We start from the raw sequence: 18,832 nt of genomic DNA, 5'->3' as shown, positions 1-18,832 counted from the left end.
AATTCAAACTCTAATAATCTCCCTCAAAAAGTGAAAAGGGTTGGGAAGGTGGCTCAGTGGTAGAGCGCTTGCCTTCCATACATGAGGCCCTGGGTTCGATTCCTTAGCACCACATAAGCAGAAAAAGCTGGAAGTGGCGCTGTGGCTCAAGTGGTAGAGCGCTAGCCTTGAGCTGAAGAGCTGAAGGACAGTGCCCAGGTCCACAGTTCAAGCCCCACGACCAACAAAAAAAAAAAAAGTGAAATAAAACTACAAAAGCATGTATACTAATAATCCAAGCACATAAAATCCAAGTAGAAAAAAAAAAAAGAAACATGCTTTCTAGTTAAAATTATCCCTGTTCTACCCTTAAGTTAGTGTTCAAACTGGGATAATTCTGTAGGATATACATTTGTTCTTGGCAGTTCAATGCTCCTTCGAGAATTATAAAATGGCCATTTCTAATTTCTAATATCTATTTTTATGAGGCAAGTAATAACCAGGTAAAGCTCTAATTTCCTTTACTAAAATGTTTGTTTAAACCTGAGATCTAAGGTTAATTAGTAATAGCTTAGTATTCAAGTTGTTTATTTGTGATAATCAACAGCTTAGCCCAGAACATATTAAATGACCTATAATGAGAAGTGTTTTGTTGTTGTTGTTTTGGAGACAGACTGAAGTTAGGCTTCTCCTGTATCAGCAGCTTGAATTTTAAGATTACAGGTGCGTGCCGTTATGAGTAGTCTATAAAGGTCTTTTATAATTAAATGGCTACTGTTGTTATTGCTTTTTGCCAGTCCTGGGGCTTGAACTCAGGCCTTGACCTTCTCTTGCTCAAGGCTAACACTCTACCACTTGAGCCACAGAGCTACTTCCAGCTTTTTCTGTTTTTATGTGTTATTGAAAAATTGAACCCAGGGATTCACGCCATGCTAGGCAAGTACTCTACCACTAAGCCACATTCCCAGCCCCTAAATGGCTTGTTTTTTTTTGTTTTGTTTTGTTTTGTGCTGTTCCTGGAACTTGAACTCAGGGCCTGGGCACTATCCCTGAACTTTTTTTGCTCAAAGCTAGCACTCTACCACTTGAGACACAGTTCCACTTCCAGCTTTTTTGATGGTTAATTGGAGATCAAGAGTCCCATGGGATTTCCTGTCTGGTCTGGCTTTAAACAGTGATCCTCAGATCTGTCTTCTGAGTAGGTCAGATTGTAAGTGTAAGCCACTGGTATCCAGCTTATAATTAAATGTTTTTACAAAAATATCTGAAAATTTTTTTATACATACTAAACATTTTCTATTTGTGTATACCGTTATGTACCAAGTGACATTTCAGCCAACAACAAACCATATATACAACTGTTGATCCCATTAGACAACAAAGGACAAGAAAAATTCCTGTCACCCAGTGAGGTCATAGCTAGTGAAGCACAATGCACTACTTATATAATGTAGTGTGATGACATTGTTATCAAATCTACAGCCAAACAAGTTATACAAAGCAGAGCATGTATATTACAATTATATATAATACTCGGTAATGAGACATTTTACTGGTTTATATATTTACTATAAAATATTTTTATCTAGTGGTACTATTATGCCTCAAGTGGTATAGTGCTTGCCTTGAGCTGAAGAGATCAGAGACAGTGCCCAGGCCCAGAGTTTAAGCCTCACGACTGACAAAAATAAAATAAAATAAAAATAATAAATAAAAATAATTTTTATCTATACCATAAAGTACTTACTTTTATATATTTATACTTTCTATTTTAGAGTATATGCCTTCTACTTTCTAAAAACAAAAACATTTTTGCAAAACAGTACAGCAGTTACTTCAGCAGCGGCCTCCCTCACGCAGCTTGTATTAATTGCATTCCTTGACTGCATCAATGTCAGTGTCCAGTGACTTAACTCTGGCGTCTACATCTAAGCAGTATACTCTGTGGTGTTATTAAAATGACAGAATTGCTTAACAATAAATATCTCCAAATATATACCCATCATTAAGCAGCATATACTGTACTGCAAATGTTAATTAAATCCATTACCTCTGAGAGAGATGCATCAACCTTGGAAGAAATTTTCAGGTCTAACCATGGCTGGTAGTTTTCAAGTAGTAAGGAAGGCCTAAAGAAAATCAAATAATTAAATCACTTATAATCTAAAATGAAATTAGAAAGATCAATAAATAAAAAAATGTTTAACTTACCTATGGCGTTTACATTTCACTTTACCACAAACAGCACAGCTATGGCCTTGAGGAAATAATTCCTGGAGTCCTAATTGCTAAAAAGAGGAAAATTGAAGAACTGATGTACTTTGTGTCCTCTAAAACACTTTCAGTAAGAAACAGCACAGTATCATATAAACTAACTTTTAAAAATAAAAACATAATTTTACCTTGGGTTTGTATTTTATTGTGAAGAATATATTTGGTAAGAGAGAATCAGGACCTAGTGAGCAGTAGAACGTGACAACTCCAGCAACAAATGACCAAAAGATCATTAAGACATGAAGATACCTTAAAAAAATCAGTTAAAAAAAAAAAAGGTCAGAACCAAAGAAAATGTGTGACTCTGAGTCATCCTTTCATTGCTTTAACAGATATTTATTAGGTACACCAGTCAGAAGCAGTGTTTCCTAATCATGATTATATCTCTATAATGTACTTATTAAATACATGAACCATAAAATAGATGCTATCAAATTATAATTCATCCAAAGTAAAAGAATTTTCAACATTCCTTAATTCCTATAATTCCTATCTTGTAGCCCATACTACATTCTTCCAGAATGTCATTAAACACCATTATGTTCACATTCAAAAAATTATCATTTCTCATTTAATTAAAAGGAAATTAACTAAATACCTACTTTGTTCTAGTCAGTGTTAGGCTCTCTCTGCAGTTATAGTTAGGGCACACCACTGTTTTGTGCTCTATTTGAATGGAAAACACATCTAATAGTATAAATAAGTACAGTGTAATGTGATCATGTGTTCCATATTACGACAAAGTATATAATATACAGGAATTTGAAAGGACAGAAATATCCTTTTCAGAAACAGCAAAATATATAGGAAAATAGCAAGCTAATATGAGTAAACCAACAGAACAGAGTATAGAACAGGAATAGGAGACTGGGAAAAGGCAGGAAATTCAAATTTGAGAGAACCATATGGCTAAGGTTTGGGGACACTTCTATAAAATTAACCTTGAGAAGACTCAAAAAAAAAAAAAAAAGGAATCAAAAGCCAGATAATACAGTATCATCATGCCAAGATATCTCAATACTACAAGCAGTCCTCATGCTGTACAATTTTGACATGCATGAATTTCAGCTACCACAACTTTGTTAATATCATATATGCAAATGAATATAACTCAACAGTCAAGATACCTGTACAGCCATAAGCCAAAATATGGAAAAAGCCTATGTGCCCATCAACCATGGAGTGGAGAAAGTGTGTGGGTGTATATATACATGCATGCACGCACATGCACGCATGTGCGCGCATGCATGCGCGTGTGCACGCACACACACGCGCACACACACACACACACACACACCTCATATTATTTAGAAAGCAAAAAGTGAAATTATGGCCGGGCACCAGTGGCTCATACCTGTGATCCTAGCAACTCAGGGGGCTGAGATCTGAGGATCATGGTTCAAAGCTAGCACGGGCAGGAAAGTCCAAGAGACCTAAAGCTTGAACCCAGGGCCTGTCCCCTAGCTTCTTTTGCTCAAGGTTAGCACTATACCACTAAGCTTTTTCTGTTTATGTGGTACTGAGGAATCAAACCCAGGGCTTCATGCATGCTAGGCAAGCACTCTACCACTAAGCCATATTCCCAGCCCTTCATAGGACTTTTTTTTTTTTTTTTGGTGGGTTGTGGGGCCTGAACTCTGGGCCTGGGCGCTATCCCTCAGCTCTTCAGCTCAAGGCTAGAGCTCTACCACTTGAGCCACAGCGCCACTTCCGGCTTTTTGCTTATGTGGTACTGAGGAATCCAACCCAGGGCCTCAGGCATGCAAGGCAAGTACTTTACCACTGAGCCACCTTTCCCAGCCCCATAAAGTCTGAGATTCTTATCTCCAATAAGCCACCAGAAAACTGGAAGTGGTGCTGTGGCTCAAGTGGTAGAGTACTATCTACGACCGGACACACACACAAAAAAGAATCTCAGATTTTCCTGACAGTGCTGGCTTTGAACCGGGAGATCCTCAGATCTCAGAGTCCTGAGTAGCTAGGTTCGCAGGCGTGAGCCACCAGTGCCCGGTCCTCCAGACTCTTATCTCCACTAAACTACAGGAAAAAAGCTGAAGCTCAGGGACAGTGCCCAGGCCTTGAGTTCAAGCCCCAGAAAAGAGAGAGTGAAAGAGAAAGAGTAAAAGAGGAGGAGGGGAGGGAGGGAGGAAGGGAGGGACCAAGGGAAGGAAGAAAAGAAGGGAGGGGGGAAGGAGGAAGGAAGAAGGGAAAGGGGGAGGGAGGGAGGAGTGGGTGCCAGTGACTCACACCTTTAATCCTAGCTACTTAGAAGGCTGAGATCTGAGGATCAATGGTTGAAGCCGAAAGTCTGTGAGACTCTATTCTCCAACCCTACCACCAAAAAGCTGAAAGTGGAGCTGCTGCTTAAGTGGTAGAGTGCTAGCCTTGAAAAAAAAGCTCAGAGATAGCACCAAAAAAATAAACAAAAAGTTATACCATAGTTCCCAGGCCTTGAATTCAAGCCCAACAATCGACAAAAAGAACAAAGAAAAGAGAGAAAGGGGAGGGGAGGAATAGGGGGAAAGAGAAGGGGAGGGAGTGGGGGTGGAAGAAAAGGAAGGAATGAAGTGAGGGAGAGAGGAGTTACGTTGTTTGCAGGAAAATGAGTAAATCTAGAAGTAATCTTGTTAAGTACAATCAGCCAGAATAAAAAATTCAATATCACATATTCTCTCATATGTGGAATCAAATCCTTAAAAATGAATGACAGGAATGTAAAATGGGCTCTACCTGAAGGTACTAGTGGGAGGAGAAAGACAAAGGGGAGGAATAGAGTGTAAGTGCTTTATACATGTGTCTGAAAAATACGACAATAAAATCTGCTGAAAAAAAATTTTAAGGGAAAAGGGAGCCAAGGTGCCAGTGGCTTACACCTGTAATCCTAGCTCCTCAGTAGGCCAAATTCTGAGGACCGCAATTTGAAGACAACCCAAGTAGGAAAGTCCAAAAGACTCATCTCCAGTTAGCTGCCCAAAGAAAAAAGCCAGAGGTGGAGGTGTGGCTCAACTGGTAGAGTCTTAGCCTTGAGCGAAAAGCTCAGAGACAGCACCCAAGCCCTGAGTTCAAGCCCCAAGACCCATACAAAAAATAAAAGGGGGGCTGGGAAGGTGGCTCAGCGGTAGAGTGCTTGCCTTGCATGCGTGAGCCCCTGGGTTCGATTCCTCAGCACCACGTAAGCAGAAAAAGCCAGAAGTGGCGCTGTGGCTCAAGTGGTAGAGCGCTAAGCCTTGAGCTGAAGAGCTGAGGGACAACGCCCAGGCCCAGATTTCAGGCCTCACAAGCCACAAAACAAAGAAAAATAAATAATAAATAAATAAATAAAAGGGATGAAGGGAAGTGACAGAGAGGGTGAATTTGAATCAAAGAACACTGCATTATGGAAGTATTATTAAACCCTTTGTACAGCAAATATATGCTAATAAAAATGTAAATTGAAAATAACATTGTAGTTGCAATTTGGATAATGGTCTAGCCAAGGAACAAGAAGCAAAATCAAACACTGAATTGAAGAATTTAGGAGACTCAGTGATGCACAAGAGAAGTAAAAAGATGCTGATCTTTTTTGAGGACATCTGGAAAGAAAAATTGAGAGGATTAAAAAAATAAGCAGTTGATTAGACCTGAGAAGAAAGGAGATTTTAAAAGTCAGACTTTGAAGAAAATATAAAGAGGGCTTGGAAGGTGGCTCAGTGGTAGAGCGCTTGCCTTGCAAGCCTGAGGCCCTGGGTTCGATTCCTCAGCACCACACAAGCAAAGAGAAAAAAAAAGCCGGAAGTGGTGCTATGGCTCAAGTGGTAGAGCGCTAGCCTTGAGCTGAAGAGCTGAGGGACAGCACCCAGGCCCAGAGTTCAGGCCCCACGACTAGACCCAAAAAAAAAAAAAAAAAAGAAAATATGAAGAAAAGATTTTTTTAAAAAATGGGAACTAGCACAAAAATAACTGAAGTATGGGAATAAAGTATGATCCAGGGAAAAATACATAATTAAAAAGGAAGAGACCATCTGAGTGAGTACAAGAGGGGAAAACTGGGAGAGAACGAGGGAAGGGGTGACAATGTCCAAAAAGAAATGTACTCTTTATCTGACTTCTACAATTCTAACCCCTCTCTATATTATCTTATAATAATAATTTTTTAAAAAAAATTTAAAGAAACAGGTCCAAATGGCTTCATGCTTATAATCCTAGTTACTCAGGAGGTTAAGTTCTAAGAATCAAGGTTTAAAGCCAGGCTAGACAGTAAAGTCTGTGAGACTCTAAGCTCCAATTAAACAGCAGAGTGGGAAGTTGAGATGTAGCTCAAGTGTAAAGTGCCAACCTTGAGCAGAAAAAGCAAAAGAACAGTGACCAGGTCCTAAGTTCAAGACCAATACTAGCACATACACACACACACACACACACATACACACACATACACACAACACACACACACAAAAGAGATGAGAGGCTGGGAATGTGGCTTAGTGGTAGAATGCTTGCCTAGCATGCATGAAACCCTGGATTCCATTCCTCAGCACCACATAAACAGAAAAAAACTGGATATGGTGCTGTGGCTCAAGTGGTAGAGTGCTGCTAGCCTTGAGCAAAAGAAGCTCAGTGACAGTGCCCAGGCCGATTCAAGCCCCGGGACTGGAAAAAATAAAAAGAGAGAGATGGATGGAGTTGTGAAGCCAAATCAATTATTTATTAGACAATTAGAATTAGACAATTCTCTCCCTTTCTAAAGGAAAGAAAGGCTAAGGTGATAGGTGGAGGAAAAAAAGAAAGCTTTTAGTAAAAAATAAATCACAAGCTGGACATCAATGGCTCATATCCATAATCCTAGCTATTTAAGAGGCTAAGATCTGCTGGGTGCCAGTGGCTAATGCCTGTAATCCTAGCTACTCAGATCTGAACATCACAGTTCAAAGCCAGTTAGGTCAGGAAAGTCTGTAAGACTCTTATCTCCAATTAACCACCAGAAAACCAGAAGTGGCACTGTGGCTCAAGTGGTAGAGCACTTGCCTTGAGCTGAAGAGCACAGGGACAGCACATAGGCCCAAAGTTCAAGCCCCAGGACCAAAAAAAAAAAAAGAAAGAAAAAAAAGCTAAGATCTAGAGGATTAAGGTTCAAAGCAAGCCCAGTAGAAAAATCTTCAAAAGTCTTTCTCCAAAATATCCACTACTTTGTAGTAAAAGGGGGTATGGCTCAAATGGGAAAGTACCAGATATGAAGAAGAAAGCAAGAGAATGATTCCAAGTTCTGGTACCACCAAAAACAACCTAATCACACTTGAAGTTGCTAAGTGAAAAGACAGGAGAAAAAAGGTAAATGAAAATGTAACAGAGAAGACAGATAAAGCTGAGATTCAGAATCTTAGAAGAAATGGTAAGTAAAGGGAAAGAGATCTTTTCCTCAGAGTAAAAGGTACAGGGGTCCTAATCAGAGATTATAGAAGCTGAAAAATTCTAAAGGTGTTGCAGGGTAGAAGGATAAGATATTCTCACTAACTGCAGCACAGTACTGAAGTTGAAGAATAAATTTTCAGTAATGGGATTTTCTCTAGTAATAAAGTTCAATTTTCAAGATATGAACACTGAAAAAAGCAAAAAGCAGTTGCCAGTGGCTAGGATACTGGAATCCTAGTTACTCCAGAGATTGAGATCCAGAGAATTGAAATTTAAAGCCAAGTTAGGCAGAAAAATCAGTGAAACACCATCTCCAAAGTAACTAGCAAAATACAAGCTGCCAGCAGGGCTCAAGTCTTACAGCACACCAGCCAAGCAAGCAAACTAAGCAAGTATGAGGCCCTGAATTCAAAAAAAAAAAAAAAAGCAAAAAAATCACTGCTTTTGGTGCTGCTGCAAGCTTCCTGCAATCATGGTTAACATTCCTTAAACAAGCTGTACTTTCTGTAAATGTGGCACACACTAACCTCACAAAGTAATACAGAGCAAAAAGTGCAAGGATTCTCTGTAGGCCCAAGGAAAGTGTCATTATAACAGGAAGCAGTGTGGCTATGGAAGTCAGACTAAGCCAATTTTCTGGAAAACAGATTTTGTCAGATGAGCAGAACAAAAGAATAAAAGAAAGGAATATACCATACTGGCAATGAAGTACATGAATCGGAGAGTCATGACTCTAAACTTTGTAGGAAACAATGGGACAAAAGAAGAAGGGCAATGCATTGACAAGGAGGGAAAAAGAATAGTCACCAAATAGAATATTTTATTTTCCTTTATTTTCATTTTTAAGAGACAAGAGGCTTACTAGAGAGCACAGACTTCCCTTGAACCTAATTCTCCTATTTCAGCTTCCCAAGTGCTGAAATTACAAAAGGTTGGGCTGAAACATGGTTGAAGTGGTAGAGTGCCTGCTCAGCAAGTACAAGCCCCAAATATATATATACATACATACATACATATACATATATCTATGAGAGATACTGTATCTCTGTCACTGCAAAATAGTGAGCCAGATGCCAGTGTTCTATATGGACACAACTGATCTCCATATAACAGATAACATATGGTTCAAAAGAGTAAGAAGCTTCTTTGACAACAGCAATTAGTACCGGATTTGCCTTTCTCCCACAGAAAACTGGATACCTGGATCCTAGAATCTTCCCATCCCAGATATCCTGCCAGATGCAGAAGAAATTATGAGGTTCTGGGGGTTCACAATTGGGGGATGCAACAGCAGGCAGTAAGAAAACAAATGAGGAGTGCTTACATTTTACAGATTAAGTACAAAGGTTATAAAGCAAAGGCCAAGCCGCCCGACTACATAAAACTGCCTGGTCACCAGGCTCTCAGAGCAATTCTATACTTGATAAACACCCACTGCATGCCTATGACTAAAAATGCTCTCACTCAGTACTTAAACCTGAACACTATCACCAGCGTAAATCCCTGCTTTGACTTCATACCACCTATAGAAGGTTCTGTTCAGCCTTTATGGTCTATTTCAATCAGACCTTGATTTACCTTTCCACTTGTTTCCTTCTATACTTCTATTCAAATTTTCACTTGAACCAAATAAGCACACTTAACATCTAAACATAAAAAAAAAAAGTAAACCTTATTTTAAGGTCTGCCCTGACAGACCCTGGCAGGCCCTGGCATCCCTACCTCCTGCATAAGTTTTCACCTATTTACCTGCATCACCTACGTAACTGGCACACCTGGAAGCAGTCACCTCCCCTCCTCAGAGGTCACATCCAAGGCTGCCCCCAGTCTCACCTTCCATCAGAAGGGGGGAGGGTCCCAGGCCCTGAGGTCACATCCGCATCCAGTGTGGCCACACTTTCCCTCACCTGGCACCTTCTCTCCGCCCCTTCCCTACTTAAACCCAGGTGCAACTGATGTGCGCCTCCACCTTGCATGGCAGGGCAGCAGTTTGGTAATAAAACTTCTCTTCCTGCCTGAATACCAAGTGGTGTTCTCTTCATCGGCTCCCAATTAAACCTACCTATTTAATTTACCTTAAATTTATGTCTGTAAACCAAATCAGATGTGTATTCACACAGGAAATTATGAAATGTTAGGGAATTCATTTCATGGTATGCACTGGACACTATTGAACATGCATTACACAACATGTAGCTAAGGATGGGAGGGAAAACATGCTAGAGAGCAGGGGAAGGGGTGACATTGTCCAAAAAGATATGTACTCTTTTCCTGACTTATGTAACTGTAACCCCTCTGTACATCCTTTACATAACAATTTTTTACTAATTTTTTTTTCAAAAAGAAATTCAGCCAAGTGCTAGTGGCTCAGCCTATAATCCTACTCAGGAGGCTGAGGTCGTTGAAGCCTGAGCAGAGAAGTCCACCAGAATTCTTAGCTCCAATTAACAACCAGAAAACCAGAAGTGGTGCTGTGGCGCAAGTGGTAGGGCACCTGCCCAGGCCCCAGAGTTAAGCCCCATGACCGTCAAAAAAATAAGTAAATAAGAAATTCATTTTAAACCAGGCACCAGTGGCTTATGCCAATAATCTAACTACTCAGGAGGCTAAGAGTTGAAGATCGCAATTCAAAGCTGGCACAGGCAGGAAAGCCTGTGAGACTCTTACCTCCACACTACCACCAAAAAAGCCACAAGTGGAGCTGTGGCCCAAGTAATAGAGTGCTAGCCTTGAACACAAAAACTTAGGGACAGTGCACAACCCCAGAGTTCAAGCCCCAGTACTGGCACACAATCACATACACACAAATAAAATTCATTTCACACCACAAATTTCACACTACAACAATACATTTGGCACATATTCTTACCATACACCAAAAAGTGAGGTAATGTACATGTTAATTTTAAATTCCCATGTGTATATTACATGCTGAATTGATTTGGCCAAACTCAGTCAGTCCTGTATTGCTGTCATTTGGGTTTAAATACTTGTATGACTTAATCCCTTCCTGAATCAAGTCTGGTTTTGTTTGGGGAATGCAGGAGAGAGAGTTTCTGCCAATTCCGGCCCTTGAACTCAGGGTACTAAGCTCATTTGGCTTGCTTGTTCAGGTGGTGTTTTACTATGTAAGCCATGCTTCCAACTCAGCTTTTTGCTGGTTATTATGGACACAGAGTCTACAGGACTTTCCTGCCTAGTCTGTCTTAGAAAGATGATCCTCTGGCTCTCAGTCTCCTGAGTAGCTAGGATTACAAATGTGAGTCACCAGTGCCCAACAGTTTAGTAACTATGTGCATTCTCAATTCCCAAAGAAATCAATACATCACTGATTTAAAATTCTACAAACTTAGCCGGGCACTAGTGACTCATTCCTGTAATCCTAATACTCAGGAGGCTGAGATCTGAGGATCGTGGTTCAAAGCCAGCCCAGGCAGGAAAGTCCATGAGACTTTAGCTCCAATAAACCATTAGAAAACCGGAAGTGGTGCTGTGGCTCAAGCAGTAGAGCACTCACATTGAGCTGAAGAGTGCAGGTACAGCGCCCAGGCCCAGAGTTCAAGGCCCATGAATGACAAATATAAAAAATAAAATAAAATCTACAAACTTTAAGTAAGTTTTGGGTCTTTCAAAGGACTTTCTTCTCCAATGAGAAAATAGAACAGATAGCCTTTTAAAATGACTAAGTCATGTTTCCTGGACTAAGTACATCTAACACTTTGAAAAGATAATATCCAAAGAAAGATCAAAATGGTGTCATGAAAACTGAGGTGGAGGGGGAACATGTTAATTGCAAAATTTTAAATTGTGATTGCTATTTCCTGCCCTCAATTTTGTGGAAATATGCCTCCTTAAAAGCAAATGGTGAGTGCAGAGTGGTTTGGTCGTTCATTGGGATAGTATCATCCCTTAATTCACCAACTTCAGCTCTGCACAGGGGAATAAGGGTGGCACAGTGGTCTGAAAAACGGCCTGAAACTTCAGCTTTGGGTGAGAGAAAATGGCCCAAATCAAACAGACTGCTTGTAAATCAACTGGTGGGAAAGGCACCCCATAGGCAGCTGGCCACCCTGGCACTGTGGCTCTTCAAGAGATTCATCATTATCAGAAATCCACTGAGCTTCTCATCCAGAAGATGCCTTTCCAGAGATTGGTGCGAGACATTGCCCAGGATTTGAAAATGGACCTGAGGTTTCAGAGTGCTGCCATCTGTGCGCTTCAGGAGGCTAGTGAAGCATAGCTGGTGGGTTTGTATGAAGATACCAATCTGTGTGCCACCCACGCCAAGAGTCACCATCATGCCCAAAGACATCTAGTTGGCTTGCCGGATCCAGGGAAAGAGTTTAAGTAAAAGGCAGTTATTATTGGTATTTTGCAGTAAATTCTGTAAAATACTTAAGTATAATTTGTAACTTTTTTTATAAGAAATTGTTTATAGTATGTTGCATCTGTACTTAAGTCATTCCATCTTTCACTCAGGATAAATGGGAAAGTGACTGTTCATAGATCTCAGTGGTGCACACTGGACTCAGGAGTGGCAAGTTGCTAATATGCAGAAAGGATGGGGGATATTTCTTGCTTCTCATGATGCATGTTTCTGTATGTTAATGACTTATTGGGTACTAGAATTAAGGTACTAGAATTGATAAATATATACAGGGTCCTTTTGCAATGAAACTGGTTATGACTTCGTTCAAGTGTTTAACAACTGGGGCTATTAAGTCTGCCCATACATCAGTGATAGAATGTGGGCTTTTTCAAGGGTGAAGATACAGGTCTTTTTTTTTTTCCCCTGTTGTGGGGCTTGAACTCCAGAAGTGGCGCTGTGGCTCAGGTGGTAGAGCCCTCACCTTGACAGCACCCAAACCCCGAGTTCAAGACCCACAACTGACCAAAAAAATAAAATAAAATAAAGTAGAGGCAATAATGCCTATCATTACAGTGTTAAGCACATAAACGAGACAAAAAATTGCTATGTGCTAAGCACTTTCCCATGAAGTAACCCACTTAATCATCAAAAACAGCAGTTTACTGTAGGAACTAATATTAGCCTCACTTTACAGATGAAGGGATTGTGACAGATTAAAGTTAGATAAAAACCCAAATTAAACTGGTAAATAGATAAGCTATAATCAAATTCTTGCAGTCAAGCTCCAGATTCAAAACTTTCAGCCACAAAACAATAAATTGTCTTAATAATTAATGAAAAAGCCCTTAACACAGTAACTGGGAGAAATAAAAGTTTACATTGCTGTTTGGTACAGGTGGCTCATGCCTGTAATCCTAGCTACTCAGGAAGCTAGGATATAAGGATTGAAGTTTGAAGCCAGCTCCAACAGGAAAGTCCATCAGACTCTCACCTCCAAATAGCCAACAAAAAGCCAGAAGTGGAGTTATGGCTCAAGAGGTAGAGCACTAGTCTTGAGAAAAAGCCAAGCAAGAGTACAAGGACTTGAGTTCAAGCCCCAGTAACTGGCACACACACAAAAAAAAAATATTCATAGTTGATCATCATCATTGTTAAGATTAACTTTAAATATCTTTTTTTTTTTTTTTTGGTCATGGAGCTTGAACTCAAGGCCTGGGCACTGTCCCTGAGCTTTTTCACTCAAGGCTAACATTATAACACTTTGAGCCACAGCACCACTTCTGATTTTCTGGTGGTTAATTGGCTTTAAATATTCCTTCTTATAACATTCAAATATTCAAACCTAGCCAAGTGCTGGTGTCTCACACCTGTAATCCTTCCTTCTCAGGAGGCTGAGATTTGAAAATTGCAGTTCGAAGCCAGCCCAGACAAAAAAGTCCCCTTAAGACGCTTATCTCCAACAAAGCACTCAAAAACTGTAAGTGGAACTGGGGTAGAGCGCTAACCTTGAGCACGAAGAGGCTCAGGGACAGCACACAGGCCCTGAGTTCAAGCCCCACAACCAACAACAACAACAAAATGGACTTATTCTATTTATTAGTTTATAAAGGGAAGTACATAATTGTTGTAATTATTTTACTCTACTCTTCCTACAAATTACAACCTTCAAAGGTTATATTCGTTTACCTTTACATAAGGGCTATAACTTAATTCACATAAAAATATTTTTGGTTTTTTTTTTTTTTTTTTTGCCAGTCCTGGGGCTTGAGCTCAGGGCCTGGGCACTGTTCCTGCTTCTTTGCTGGAGGCTAACTCTCTATTACTTGAGCCATAGCGTCACTTCCAGCTTTTTCTGTTTATGTGATACCAGGGAATCGAACCTAGGGTTTCATGCATGCACTCTACCACTAAGCCACATTCCTACCCCATGAAAAGAAAATTTTATATACTAAATACTACGTGAAGACATTTAGGAGTGGGCTGGGAAGGTGGCTCAGTGGTAGAGTGCTTGCCTCTCATTCATGAGGCCCTGGGTTCAATTCCTCAGCATCAATTAGCAGAAAAATCTGGAAGTGGCACTGTGGTTCAAGTCATAGTGCGCTAGTCTTGAGCTGAAGAGCTGAGGGGAGGCACCCAGGCCAGAGTTCAAGCCCCATGACTGACCAAAAAAAAAAAAAAAAATTTAGAAGTATGTTTAAGAATATATGAAAAACAATAATTTCAAAATGAGTACTAAATTTAACCAGTTAGAGTGAAGGTTTTGAACTTCTATATTAGTGAAGATTTTAGACTGAAAATTTCTTTCAGAGTTAATTCTAAAAATAACTTGGGGAACTGCCTTGCACAAACACAAGTATTTATCAAGTATGTTTCGACATGTTGAGTTAAAACTCCTTTGTATAACTAAAGATAATTTAAGAATTAAATAATAGGGCTGGAAAGGTGGTTCAGTGGTAGAGTGCTTGCCTCACATGAATGAGGCCCAGGGTTTGAGTCCTCAGTACCACATAAGCAGAAAAAGCCAGAAGTGGCGCTGTGGCTCAGCCTTGAGCTGAAGAGCTGAGGGACAGTGCCCAGGCCCAGAGTTCAGGCCCCACGACCGACCAAAAAAAAAAAAAGAAAAAAGAATTAGCTAATAAAAATAAAACAAATATGTTTCTAATACCATCCTTATTATCCCAAGGATTTTTATCTCTATTATAAACATATATCATTTTTTTAAAATTTCAGAATAGATGTAACTTGTACTCTCTATTTCCAAAAGACGAGACTGTCTAGGAGTGTGGCTCAGTGGGAGAGCACTTGCCTGACATGCACAAAGCCCTGGGTTCCATTCCTCAGTACACATACACAGAAAAAGCCAGAAGTGGCACTGTGGCTCAAGTGGTAGAGTGCCAGCCTTGAGCAAAAGCAGCTCAGGGACAGTCCCAGGCCCTGAGTTCAAGCCCCAAGACTGGCAAAAAAATAAAATAAAGACAAGATTTTCTTGTATAACCTTCCAAAGATAATTTAAGAATGTACAAGCATATGTTTGTAAATATGTATATATGAGCACATACGTAAATTTGATTTTAATTAATTTATTGGTGATACTGGGGTTGAACTCAGGACTTTATAAAGGATGACAAACATCCAGTCTATTTTAGTTACTTTTGGGATAAATTTTCCAATTTACATACAGATAAGCCTAAATCACTATCCTATTTTATGCTTACTACATAGCGTGGATTACAGGAATGTACCACCACACCTAGCCATTGACTGAGATAGATCTCTCCCTTCTCCTTATCCCTTGAACCATGATATTCCTGATCTCTGCTTTCCCAGTAGCTAAGACTACAGGGGAGCCTTGCCATAAACACAGACTGTAAGGAAAATATATATCCGTGTGTGTGTGTGTGTGTGTGTGTGTGCGCGCGTGCGCGCGTGTACTAAAAACCACATTATATATACTGTTTTACACCTTCCCACACATTTTTCCTGAAAGGGGGGTAGTTAACTATTCTTTTATTTTGTTGGGTTTTCTATTGTAGTTGCTGTTTGCTAGTACTAGGGTTTGAATTCAGGGCTTTGTACTTAGCTAGGTTTGCTTACTTCTGGGCCAGTATACAAACACTTGAGACAGACAGATGAGTTTTGCAAACGACAATCCTCTGGATCTCTGACTCTTAAGTAGCTAGAGTGACAGGCATAATAATTGGGCACTTAGCCCTAACTATTCTTTCATTCAGTTTACAACAATTAAAATCATTTTTTGCTACCAGGAGCCAGTGGTTCACACCTGCAATCCTAGCTACACAGCAGGCTGAGATCCGAGGATTGAAGTTGAAAGCCATCTCTGACAGGAAAGTCTGTGAGGTTATTTTTTACCATCAAAAAAAGCTAGACTTGAGCAAAAAGCTCAGGGCAGCACTCAAGTCCTGAGTTCAAGCCCCAGAACCAGTGTCAAAAAAAAAATTGTGGTTTTTTTTTTGGTCAGTCGTGGGGCTTGAACTCTGGGCCTGGGCACCATCCCTCAGCTCTTCAGCTCAAGGCAAGCACTCTTACCACTTGAGCCACAGTGCCACTTTGGGTTTTCTGGTGGTTTATTGCAGATAAAGAATCTCACAGACTTCCTGCCCAGGCTGGCTTTGAACTATGATCCTCAGATCTCAGCCTCCTGAGTAGCTAGGATTACAGGCATGAGCCATTAGCACCCGGCGTGTCAGAAAATTTTAAGTCCTTTTTGCTAATCACAGCTGCAACTAATGGACTGAACCAAAAAAGTATGCAAAAACAATTTCACTCATAAAATCTAACCACTCAGATAAAATGTGTATTTCCTTTCCTAAGAGCATAATACAAAGTCATGTTACAGACTACATGGAATGCAGATCAGAAGGCATTCTATGACTTAATAATATGTGACATTAGATACTATGGCTACATAAGGTGGCAACCTGAGAATTCTAACTACATGTTTATCTCAGCCTGGAGGCCTAAACCGACCCAGTTACCAAAGAAGATAGTTAAGAATGCCTACACAAAACTTAATCACTTGTAGCTTTCCTTTTGATCAAGCTAAACCTGTTAGTCTAGCTTGGTATATCCTATATTACAGAAGAGTAGTAATTAACAGTTTGTACTTGGCTAAGGGTCCTAGTTCTGTCCTCCCATCACCTCACCATCATCAAGAAACACGTCTCTATAAAATACCCATTGTTACTGAAGTGTAATTATTATTTAAACCCAGAAACAAACAGCAAAGTAATCGAAAAGGTAGAAAATTAGGTTAAATTTCTGCTATGCTTTGGGAATCAATTACTTCAAAAGATATTAGACAAAAAAGCATGGAGATAGCTATGTTTAAAGAAAGTTCTCTCTGGGTGCTGATGGTTCATGCCTGTAATCCTAGCTAGTTGAGACGCTGAACTCTGAGGACTGCAGAAAGGATCAGACAGGAAAAGACCCAAGTTCGAAACCAGCTCAGCAGGAAAAATCTTGTGACTCATCTCCAATTAACCACCAAAAGAGCTGGAAGTGGAGATGTGGCTCAAGTGGTAGAGCCCTAGCTGTGAACACAAAAGATAAGGGACAGTGCCCAGGCCCTGAGTTCAAGCCCCAGGACTGGCATACTGGCATGCATACATACATGCACGCGCGCGCACACACACACACACACACACACACACACACAGCACAGTTCTCTACTACGGATTGTATGAATACCATTTCTTGAAATGGCAAAACGAAGATCTGCTTCTGCAGAAAACAAAACAAAACAAAACAAAAAAAAAAACCACACTTTTTTTTCTTGGTGGGTCGTGGGGCCTGAACTCGGCCTGGGCGCTGTCCCTCAGCTCTTCAGCTCAAGGCTAGCATTCTACCACTTGAGCCACAGTGCCACTTCCGGTTTTCTAGTGGTTTGTTGGAGAAAGTCTCACGGACTTTTCTCCCCGGGTTGGCTTTGAACCGTGATCCTCATATCTGAGTAGCTAGGATTACAGATGAGAGCCACCAGCGCCCAGCTCAAAAACCACATTTTTATCTCAAAATGTCCACCAACTTTTAACTTTTCCTATTTCAGCTTTACAACAAATCTCTTTAGAATACTTTGAGAATGCTGTATGTGCAATTCTGCTTTCTGACTTTATGTTAACAAATGTCTATCATCTTCGCTTCTTGGACATTTAAATAGGTTACGTCGTGACATGTGGATCTGTATAAAATGTATATGTAGTTTCATCTTATTCACCTGCACACCCTATAACCCTCTGACCTTTGTAAACCAACCTTTTTTTTGGTCCGGTCGCGGGGCCTGAACTCTGGGCGCTGTCCCTCAGCTCTTCAGCTCAAGGCTAGCGCTCTACCACTTGAGCCACAGCGCACTTCCGGCTTTTTCTGCTTATGTGGTGCTGTGGAATCGAACCCAGGGCCTCATGCACGCGAGGCAAGCACTCCACGCCACCTTCCCAGCCGGTAGGTTGCTTACACGCGTGCCGTCAGGGAGTCTTGCACTCGCCCCTCGCCCCCCCCAGTCAGCTGACTGGACAGCACCCCGAGTTTCACACTGTGCTAGCAAGACTTCACTAGTTGAGAAACACTGACGACGAAGTCCAAGTGGGGAAATGGCTGCAAAGATGAGTTCGCTTCGGAGAGGAAGCTGCCCCGAAGGAGCCACTCGAGCCCGGCCTCCGCCCGCACTTCCGGGCCGCGAGGCGCCGCGGGACTCTCGCGGCGGCACGGCCCGGAGCTCGCCCTCGAGCCGCGGCCTGGCCGCCGGCCGATCCCGGCCCCCGGCGCTGCCGGCGGCCCAGCGTCCCGCGGACCCCCGGCCGACCCCGGCCGACGCCCGGGCCTCGGTACCTGTTGAGGAGCAGCGAGGCGGCGCTGAGGCACAGCAGCAGGAAGCAGAACAGCGGGTACTGGCGGCAGATCTCGCGCCCCACGTCCAGCCGCAGCCGCTGCTTCAGCTTCTCCGCCGTCGTCCGCACCCAAGGCACCATCTCGGTCCGTGCAGCTGTGCCCGCGCCGCCCGCGGACACCTGGGGGGAGGCCACCTCCTCCGTGCGGCCGCGCTCCGGCCCCGCCGCCCGGCGGCGGAACCACATAGCCGCCGCCCCCCGCCACGGCGGACCGTCGCCGCCGGTCGCCGCCGCCCTACGCCCCGCCCCCGCGGACCCCGCCGCGCCTGCGCGCTGCGCCCCCGCCGGCCGAGGGACGGCCTCTAGGCGAGCTTGAGGTCTCCGCCCAGCCCCGCCGGCCGGGTCCGCGCCGAGGACGCGGTCTCCGCCGCCGCTCCCTTAGAGGAAATCAACAGGGAGAGGATTGGAGCCGTCCGCCGCG

The 18,832-nt window shown here is 42.0% G+C and overlaps 1 protein-coding gene across 2 annotated transcripts in view; it reads right to left on the bottom strand.

Annotated features, from left to right (window-relative positions):
- The window catches only part of Snx14 (sorting nexin 14), a 78,415-nt gene extending 59,795 nt beyond the window's left edge, over positions 1–18,620 (bottom strand). For both annotated transcript variants that reach the window (XM_042679528.1, XM_042679529.1), the window contains exons 1-4: positions 18,353–18,620; positions 2,382–2,502; positions 2,191–2,267; positions 2,030–2,108 (exon numbers count right to left, since the gene is read on the bottom strand). In XM_042679528.1, the coding sequence (XP_042535462.1) occupies positions 2,030–2,108; positions 2,191–2,267; positions 2,382–2,502; positions 18,353–18,597 (522 nt within the window). In that variant the 5' untranslated portion in view covers positions 18,598–18,620. The remainder of the gene's footprint in view (positions 1–2,029; positions 2,109–2,190; positions 2,268–2,381; positions 2,503–18,352) is intronic.
- Between the last annotated feature and the right edge of the window lie 212 nt (positions 18,621–18,832).

The sequence above is a fragment of the Dipodomys spectabilis genome, unplaced genomic scaffold, assembly GCF_019054845.1.
Source record: "Dipodomys spectabilis isolate Male_0828 unplaced genomic scaffold, ASM1905484v1 ptg000053l, whole genome shotgun sequence".
NCBI classification, from domain to species: domain Eukaryota; kingdom Metazoa; phylum Chordata; class Mammalia; order Rodentia; family Heteromyidae; genus Dipodomys; species Dipodomys spectabilis.
This window is presented reverse-complemented; position numbering and strand designations above follow the sequence as displayed.